At 47.2% G+C, this 9,884-nt stretch overlaps 2 protein-coding genes across 2 annotated transcripts; one reads left to right on the top strand and one right to left on the bottom strand.

The window, feature by feature from the left end:
- Nucleotides 1-5,466: 5,466 nt before the first annotated feature.
- Nucleotides 5,467-7,608, bottom strand: CCR75_006087 (uncharacterized protein; the record flags this gene model as incomplete). The annotated part of the gene is made up of 1 exon (XM_067964159.1): nucleotides 5,467-7,608. One exon carries the CDS (start codon nucleotides 7,606-7,608, stop codon nucleotides 5,467-5,469), a length of 2,142 nt encoding a protein of 713 aa, XP_067816057.1.
- A 153-nt stretch (nucleotides 7,609-7,761) lies between these two features.
- Nucleotides 7,762-8,391, top strand: CCR75_006086 (uncharacterized protein; the record flags this gene model as incomplete). The annotated part of the gene is made up of 1 exon (XM_067964158.1): nucleotides 7,762-8,391. The coding sequence occupies one exon, from the start codon at nucleotides 7,762-7,764 to the stop codon at nucleotides 8,389-8,391; it is 630 nt and encodes a 209-aa protein (XP_067816058.1).
- Between the last annotated feature and the right edge of the window lie 1,493 nt (nucleotides 8,392-9,884).

Genomic DNA, 9,884 nt, shown 5'->3' with positions numbered 1-9,884 from the left:
TCTTCGCTGGCTTCATCTGTCATGACTGATAAATCTCGACTCGCGGCCCCCATCATCAAATTGCATGAGGGCACAGCCAATTGCGAAGTCACTTGCATCGCATACCACGTGGAATGGCTTGGAGTCGTCTGGAAGGACCAACACTGGCGCTGAAGCCAGGCTCTTCTATACTGCTTCGAAGGCTGTTTGGTGCTCAGGACGCCACGACAACGTGGCGTCTTCCTTCAAAAGAGGTGACAAAGGTTGTATAGAACCGGCATAATCCTTCGTATACTTATGAAGTTATTGGCCAAGCCGAGCCACTGACGCAACTCCGTAAGGTTCTTGGCCTAGAACAGATTGACGACACGTTCTCCTGGATCAGCTCGAACTCCCGACTTACTCACATAGCAACCGAGCACCGGAAGTTTCGGTGCACGAAAGACACACTATTTGGGATTCCCGTACAACTTTTTGTCTCGCATGACTTGTAACACCTGTTTCAAGTGTTGAAGGTGAACTTAGATATCGCTGAAATTGTTCTCAGCACGACTATGGACGAAGATATCAGCGAAGAAACTAGAAGCGAAGTCCCAGAGTGGTTTCAACACTTGAGACACCATGCCGTTGAAAGTGGCCGGTGCATTCTTCAACCCTTGTGACAGCCATTGCCATAAAATGCCACTCGGGGTACTCACCGCTGTGAGTGGTATGTTGCTCGGTCGCATCAGGATCTAATAGGAGCCATCGATTAGATCGATGGCACTGAAGTTGAAGCTTCCTGACATGGAGTTTCGCAACATGTCCTTCCTGGGGATAGGTGTTTGTGCAGGAATAGTGGCATCATTTAGCTTATTAAACACATGCACGATATGCCAGCCTCCCGTGGCCTTCTTTACGCAGAAGGTTGGACTCGAATGTGGCGAGGTACTTTTGCGCACATGACCCGCCTTGTGGCGGCCTTTGAAGAATTCGTCAAATAGCCTTGACTTGATCTCAAGGCAACGGCCACTGCCGTCTCATGCAACACTTCGAACCTGGCTCGAGGTCAACTTCGTGCCAAACACCACGATCAGCAGGAAGTTCAGCCGGAATCGTGTCCAGGAATACATCTGCATACTCACGAGCAATGTTGTAGACTGGGTTACCAGATTCTCGCAGAGTCTCCAACGACCGTGACGCAAATTGTGCTTCACGCGCTGACTTGGCTCAGCGCTTCGAGGTCGCGTTATTTGCTCTTCGTATGTCGCGGTAACCACCTCGTTGATGATCAAACATACCTGTTCCACAGTGCCTCCCTTAAAGTCACGTAGGAAAGGCTTCAGGAGAGTCCTGGAAGGCGTGTAATCGATGGCGCATCACGAGGTGGACTCGCGACTTCAATGTATTGGCGCCTTTGTAGACTCCCTTCCACGTAAATAATAGCGTAAACACATTCCAACGCTAAATATTCGATGCTTGTGTCCCCGTTGTGCTTCGATTCGATACTCGAAGCTGGCAAACCGTAGCCAGGTGATGAGCTCTCACCCCCCTCTATTGCATTGCATGTCCTCATCCATGATACCGCAAACACGTGACGGGAGTAATTCATGCTCGACCGTCGACACTTGATGCGAAAGCCCCTGCTCGACCGCCATAAACCTGTTTGGGACCCCTGCTCGACCACAAATTGCCCATGTGAAAACTTTGGTTCGACCACAATGGGTGATGATGGGAACCCCGGTTCGACCATCACGTTCTCACGAAGGATCCCTGTCCGTCCACGTCATTCTCGTGTGGGAGCCCCTGCTCAACCACGATGGGCAAAGATGGGAACCCCGTTCCACCACTGCATGGACGTGCGGGAACCCCTGTTTGATCGCCATGTTGACGCAAGAGAAACCCTGCTCGACCGCGTCGTCCTCTCGCGGGAGCTGCTGCTCATCCGCATTTTCTCCTCGCTGTGAAGCGAGGAGTCTCTGTCACTGGTATCCAGAAGGACAGAACAAGCAGTACAGAAAGAGCCATCGCTCGCTCTGTGTACCGCAGGCGTCGTAGATTTACATTCCACGACTGTGACAGTGGGCCAGTTACTTATGGATACCAAGAGATGGGTAAACACTTCACTGACGTCGAGCTTGCATCGACGTCTCACTGATGTTGCTAACCAGTCGATCTGAGGCTTATAACGTGCCAACCACGGCATGCCCAGGATGCAACCGAATGCATAGCTCATCGCGATAATTAAGATATCATCAGTACTGCGAAAATCGTCAAACGGATACGGCAATGACACTTCGCGTCGCGAAACGCGATGTGATAACCCGGTTGCCAATTTGACGTTCCCTTGTACAGGCCCATTGCAGGCCGGAATGCTGGGTACTATACTTTCCAGTCGCCCCCGGGGTGGGGGGTATGTGAACACAGTATCTTTGGACCTTATCGGGTCCGGAACCGGGATAAGGCAGTATTCTTATCGTGCCACGCTATGTGACACGATGAAGCGGCTCCCTTCACAGCTACCGGGTATTCCATTACTCCTTCCGGCGCCGAGCCCAGGGGTGGTACTAGCCAAAGTTTACAATACAAGTTAGACCCGTCACCCACCCAGGCACTGTTTGGACGGGAGGCTGCTTAATAACCGCAGACACCTCGGCCCCGTACGGTCGACCTGAATGCAGGGATGCAGCATTCGTAACAGGTTCCACAAAAATAAACTGCTCGTCGCTCCTGAATCCTGGAGCGCTCGTAGAGGTCGCCAGACACGGCGAAATGCAAATTGACAATAATCAGACGTGAATTACCACTTGTAGCGGTGGCATTTAACCGTGCACACAGCACGTGGGACTGGAAGGTCGGTCTGCCACCGGGAGCCCAAATCTCCTTCCAACCAGTAGAGCGCCCTGCATCCACTAGTCCCGACCGTTATTTTGGACGTGCGGCTGGGGTTGTGCCCTCATGATGAGCGTCTACAACATACGCCGACAATGAATGCCGCGCGATGCCTTGGCTTTCGACAGCGAAAGCAACCATTTGATGCCTGATGCGAGTGTCACCATTATAGGGAGTCGCACGTCGTCGGTCTCCCCGACGACTTGATCGCGTCGATATCCATTGGTTCCGGACCAGAGGGCCGGGCGACGGTGACATACGATGGCTTTGTATAAGCCTTGGTGTCCCTTAAGTCCGCTCGGAGGAAAATGGCAAAGGCCTCCTCCAATGTGGCAGGCTCCGCACGCTCAAGCGATAAGCGGGTCTGCCCTTCACGCATGCCGCCCACTAAGAAGACACTCACCTGTGTGTAAATGTTCATGGGATGTGTCGTGATACACGATTCCAGAGGGCGAGCCATCCGCACGCAGTCGCGCATCGCCATTTTACCCTGGGCATGGACAGGAATTTTGAGCGCACCATTTTCTCCTCTTGCGGTGGCCCAAAGCCAAGACGAAGGTCATCCTGAATGGCATCCAGGGTGGGGAACGCGTGCTCGTCCACGACGAGCTTACCACGGGCCCATGCCTTGGCTTTCTCAGTGAAACGAGAAAGGAGGAAGCAGACCTTCGACTGGGGCGTCTCGAGATGCCTCGATTCGATGGCGATGTCGACTTCATGGAAACATCGATTTACCGACAATCGATCTTGTTTTAAGCAAGGCGGGAAGCAAGTTCAGTTTACCAGCCCAACCCGTGAAACGTAGCCGGGCGATATTCTTCAGCCGCCCGACGTAGAGCGTCGGATGAAGCCGCAACGATGAGGAAATGTCCAGCGTGTGGGCATCGCCGATCGCCTTAAGAACCTTGAACGGACCGATGAAGCGTGGCGCGGGTTAACTCGCGCCTAGGTTGGTAACTGCTGAATCCCTAAGGCTTTATGTCGCTGCCGAGAGTGGTGATGCCATCGAGGCGCGCTACGAATAACTGCAGTAAGCCGTTCGTAGCGACTGCGCTCGTACTTGCCGATCCAGGCTTGCTCGCGTTCGCTGAGTGGATAACAAGCGAGGTGTTTTTGACATTCATCGTAAGATGGACGTGGCACCGAGCCGCAAGAGCGACACCCCTCGTTGACGTGGACATAGTACATTTGGTCCTTATTCCAAGCGTTTTCTCGCATACTTTTTCGCGTAATGCACCGGTTCGATTGAGTGATCGGGGCGAATGTCCTCTAGATTGGCAAGCCATTGTGGAACGTTTCTTCCATCCTTGATCATCCGGTTCCAACGCTGGATGAAGGCGCACCAGGAACTTTCCAAAGGTTCGTAAGCAACGTTCTCAGGACTATTTTTCGCGTAAACCGCGAGAACGCCGAAAAGTCGTCCTGCATCGTTGCAAGCGAGTCCGGAGTGTGAGTTTCGGACAAGTCGTAAAGCGCCCAAGGGATGAGTTGTTGGTCCTTCATGTGGATGGTCGCACTCCCGCTGATGGCTGTCGGGGGTACTCGTAGGTTGTGGGTCGTGTGCTCCGTCATCATGGCTTCAGTTGTGAATGTCAAAGTTTAGACATCGAGCACGCACGTTGGTGTGTGCGATTTTGAGACGGGTGACGTAATGGGCCACATTACAGAATTAAAACAAAATAAAATAAATAATTACATTTGTAGGCAGGTGCTGTGCTCGGAGAAGGGGCACAGCGTAACAAGTTATTATTGGTTCATTATTGGGGGCCAGAAGATTTAACATGGACCACTAATAAATTATTTGAGAATAAGAGGTTCCCGAAAAGCGGGAACACGGTCGGTCTTAGTACGATTAAAATCATGATAAAATTGAATAAAATTGAATTTTATATGGTACCTAATACTTAGGCTGAAAGCTTCCTTAAGGGTTCGTGTAAGCTAGTGACGGGATATTCTAGCTTCGTTACACAAAGATATTGAGGAAGGTTTCTTATGAAGCTAAGGAGTAAAACTTAAAGGTCTAGGCTAAGGCTTTAGGATAGCGAAAAAATAAAGCTGTATTAATATATTTAGTTTCCAACGTAACGATCTTCTGAACTTATTATAACAATAACTAACTAACTATGGCGCCTCTTTGCGCAACGAACAATCGTGTCTTATAACGATTGGAGCGGTTGATTTATACTTAAAATCAACTAATCAATAGAGAAACAATTTTCGTTACACTTTCAACTAATCAATAGAGCTAATGTCTTATTGCATCAATACTACCAAATTTGGTAATTTTGGAGTATTTAAGTCAAAATTAATGAAGACAATAGTTTTGTACTTCTTTATATATTCCTCTCATAGGAAACAATATTTATTATTCCTCTAATAGGAAATAATACTTCTGTAACGGGACAAATCTGTTTCAGCCTGCTGTTTGTACTAGTATCCATTGATCAGTCTTTTTTTTTATTGAAATTGCTTATGTAAGATGCTGTCCTAGTAGTCAAGCGAATCCTTGAAGTTTATACCAACTAAATTATAATTTTGGCTGGCTCGTTAGAACGGTTCTCATCGACAATTCTTGCTTAATTCTTCATGACCTCACTATTCCTTATTGATTTGTTATCAACGCTCAATGACGATCGCAACAACGCTTAGTCCTAATACAGTGAAAAGCACCGCCAAGATTTTAAGTGTAAATATTCGAAAGTCTAATTGTTCCACTTCGTCGCTCTTCTTATTAAGCTCACCAACCCCGTGGTCGTAGTGAAGCGGGATAAAGTCAACGCGACGGAATCCCTGCGTGTTACGCAGATGCTCGTTCTCCAATCGAAAAAAGCTCCAGAATGTCCGACGGAATAATTCCACTACCATCGTAAAAGGCTGCAAATAGAGTGGCAACCATGTAGCTCCACGTGGGGGAATAAGCGTTAAAGTCCATGCAAATCGTAAGAAAAGGTCGAACACGATCGCGACATAATAGACCCATTTGTGCGAAAACATTTGCGAATCGCCTAAAAAATGAAATTGCGGGCGACCAAGTCCCCAGTCCATGGTCACATCCCAAACCCACGCATAAAGTGAACTTGTTGTGAACAGGATAAGCCACGTGATTACAAATAATCGCACTTGTGACGCATCTTCTTCGCTATTGTTGTTGCGCAGGGGATGGAACAAGCCAAAGAGTACAACGACCTGTGTAAGAGCATATTTAGCCGCATTTGGCAAGTGTGGGCACCATGTTTTCGTATCGTACACACGGCGAAGATTTTGCAGAAAGCGCCACCACAACGGTAGCACACAGACTAATGGCACCACAACATTCACGTAATACACGTTCTTAGCGCAGGAAGGAGCCTCTACTAGCAATGCGGTTGTCTTTACGCCAGGTGGAACGAAATCCTTTTGTAAGAATTCTTTTGTAGCGAAAAAGCAAAGCGACCAGCTTACATCCTGCGTAACTTTAACAGTACTCGTGAGATAGTCTCCCACAAAAGTGTGGAAGAACGTGACGGGATAAAGCGGCGAGCAGACAACTTCCCACACAGTTCGCATCAAACCAAATTGCTGTCCCCACGGTCGAATGGCGTAAAAGTAAAATGTATACAGGAACAGCGCGAGTGGATAATAGCCACGATGCAACAATTTTTCGGGAAAGTAGCCATTGACTACCTTGTAATATAACAATACGTTTGCCAAGTACACAATTGCCATGTTAGTTGCGTCATTAAACACCTGCGGGAACGATTGCACTCGCCTTGGGTTTAACTCAAAAATATAGCGATAGTTGATCCGTGCAGCTCGCCAGACATAAAATGATAATCCTATTAGCCAATGAAGCAGGAGCAAGCAGCCAATGCCGCGGTAGACTGGATAAGCTCGAGTACGTACGAGGTCAATCAGATGATTTCGCCGACCACTGTGAAACGTAGGCACCACAAGCGAGTCCCAGCACACCCACATCAACAAAATGAGGCACGATCCAGCTTTGATGCCAAGGTAAATATGACCCCAGTTAACAAAGTCCTCCTTCTTTGTCATCAGCGTCGCCACTGCAACAGTTTTATTTCCATCACAATACCAATGGGCAAAAAGCTCTTCCAATTGCGTTAAGAGTTTGGAACATTGTTCGGCTTTGGCAAATTCGAATGTCTGAAGTTTGGCTTTCTTCGCTTCGTACTTATCCGACGGAGGGCTTGCAGTTTTGTCGTAGCGCTTGAGAATTTTTACAAATCCAGTGTAGTTCAGCAGTGCAAAGTTGTGGAGCAAGTGCAACAAGCGATGCAAATCGACAAGCGCATTTTTTAGCGATTCCTGAGCCGTAGCCGGTGCGTCTGATCGATGCTGTGCGCGCAAATGGTCGAGCTGCTCCAATAGCTGAGCTGCGTGGCGTACATAAGCATGCTCTACCTTCATGTACTCGTGCTCTAGCGTCTCCTCAAAGGCAATAGGTGAGGAAAGAAGCGGTTGCAGCTGCTCCAATTCCGCCGAAATGGGTGGTGACTCAGGCCAACGCAAGAAAGCAAGTTTACAGCTGACTTTTTTGCCGAAGTGCGCCGTGTCCGTAAGGCGCCATTTGTGACCTCCGAATACATTGCCTTCAGCGTCCGGCGGAGGTGCTCGTCTTTCCAATGTTGTGCTCGAAGATATGAGAGCTCGATCGATCTGCTGCTGCTCTAGCAGCAATTTTAGTCGATCGTAGTCTAGGTAATCACCATGCCACTCGGCAACCGCATTATCGCGCAGCCGAAGGCCAAAATTTACCATTGCCGGTGGATCGGCTTTGGTCAATAAAGATGGTTCTGTTTAGGATTTTTATTGTGAAGTAGCAATAAGCCAAATAAACCTATTCCAGAATCATGTAGCGAATTTTTTTTTCTTGGGAAGCAGACAAGGGCGACACAAGTTTCCACGAGCGCCATGATGAATATCTTTTCTCGAAAGAATAAGCTGGAGGATGAACTCTTTAATATGAAGTTTACAGCCAAGATGCTGATGCGTAATTTCAAGAAGTGCGAGAAGAACCAGGTAGCACAGAAGGCTAAGCTGAAGAAGGCCATCGAGCAGGGCAACATGGAGGGCGCTAAAATTTATGCACAGAACGCAATTCGCGAGAAGAACCAGGCACTTAGCTACTTGCAGTTGTCTTCACGCATGGATACCGTGGCCGCGCGTGTACAGACGGCAATTAGTATGGGCCACCTCAAGGCCAATATGAGCGGTGTAGTCTATGGTATGGATATGGTCATGGAATCGATGAATGTGGAGAACATCTCGCAGACTATGGACCAGTTCGAGAAGCATTTCGAGGACATGGATGTGCGCTCCGCTTACATGGAGGGTGCCATGAGCAGCAACACGTCGCTTTCAACACCTGCCGATCAGGTCGACGACCTAATTCAGATGGTAGCAGACGAGAACGGGCTGAAAATTGCAGGCCAGCTTGACTCAGCAGGCCTCGTTAGCACTAAAGTACCTATCGCAGAAGCTGCACGAGAAAAAAAATCACAGGATGACCTCTCCATGCGGCTTGCAGCGCTAAGAAAGTAGCTGCAAGAAAACGTAGAGGATAACCTTAAAAGTTGGATGTCATAATGGATTTTATTTATGCAGTTTCACAGCTTTTTCGCATTAGCACAAGTCAGATTGATTTGACATCATAATACCCTGACAGTAATTAAGTATAACAAACACAGCAATGAACCTAATTAATAAAGGCTGAATTAACTACAATCGGTGTAACGGGGCACTGTCGACTCGTACTGCTTCATTACAAGTCTACTTCGCACTGCTTCAGTGCGAGTGGTGCCTCACGTCATTTAACGTACACAAGTACGTGCAGAGGAAGACTCTCTTTCAAAAACTTGCTTTAAAAGAGGTTAAAAGTAAACTGTGTTAATATAATTAAGTTCTTTTGTTTTTCTATCTATTTATACTAACTTAATAAAATACTAACACTAAACATGTAATAAAGTCTTATCTGTTTCTCTCTTTGCGCGCATCCAGCGCTAACTGGACCGCGGAGCAAGTAGATATAATGGTCTGGATCTATCAATAGCTTTCTGAATATTACTATGTAAAGTAATATTCTCCAAATATTATCTACCTTTAAGATAATTAATATATTATCCAAAAAATAGATAATAGCAACCTTTAAGTGTTAATAGCATGTAACGATACACCCATTTGACTAATTTTGATGAAATGTTGCTAAAATTTTTACTTTCCTTGTTTCGCACAACTCAATGTATTTGAGTGGTCGATATTTGACGCTGCCTGTGATTAGTGATGTGCTGCGACTATTCAAAGCTTGGCAACTTCTAAGCGCATGGCCGTGCATTTATCCAGTCTCATATTCGTAATGCTCTCATTTTTACGATAAGAACTAGATTGGAAAAAGAAGAACTAACAAGTCCCCGGAATTTTGTGGTCAAAGGTTCCCAGGTACCTTTGAAAATAAATTTCAAAGAGGACACTGAGACAATAAATGTCTTAGTAAACAATGGATCAAGTATAGGCGCTTATACACTTGATCTAATAGTGCCTTCGAAGTTAACTTCGAAGATAACTCAATTGTCAACGCTAAAACCGAAACGGTTCTTGCGTGATCTACGTAGTGGCGAAGTCAAGCAGATCTGCGTACACTTGTCATCGATGACACCTAAGTGGTCGATATTCGGTCGGCAATGGTATTTCTTGAGAACCAACGGGTTCTCAGCAGCTCATCGATGGGCGAAAGCGTCCTCGATGAGAAGACTCGGACTGAACGTTTGACGTCGAGAAGACTCGGACTGAACGTTTGACGTCCCAATCCTGGGAGTCTTTAGAGCAAATCTTTTATAGAAGGATTTAGTAGAATTTAAGGATGTCTTTTCTGAATCAGTACCGTGGGAGTTGCCTAATGATGAAGGCACTCGACGCGAGATTGACCTAATTCCAGGTTCGAATTACTGTGTCATGAAGCAATGGCCACTGCCTCGTGAACAAGTATAAGCGATCGACAAATTCTTTGCCGATCGCTTAGCAGCAAATCATTTGAGGGA

The sequence above is a fragment of the Bremia lactucae genome (genome assembly GCF_004359215.1).
Source record: "Bremia lactucae strain SF5 chromosome Unknown BlacSF5_NotPlaced_182_SHOA01000115.1_669280bp, whole genome shotgun sequence".
NCBI classification, from domain to species: domain Eukaryota; phylum Oomycota; class Peronosporomycetes; order Peronosporales; family Peronosporaceae; genus Bremia; species Bremia lactucae.
The sequence above is the reverse complement of the archived record's forward strand: the minus strand, read 5'-3'. Positions and strand labels throughout refer to the sequence as shown.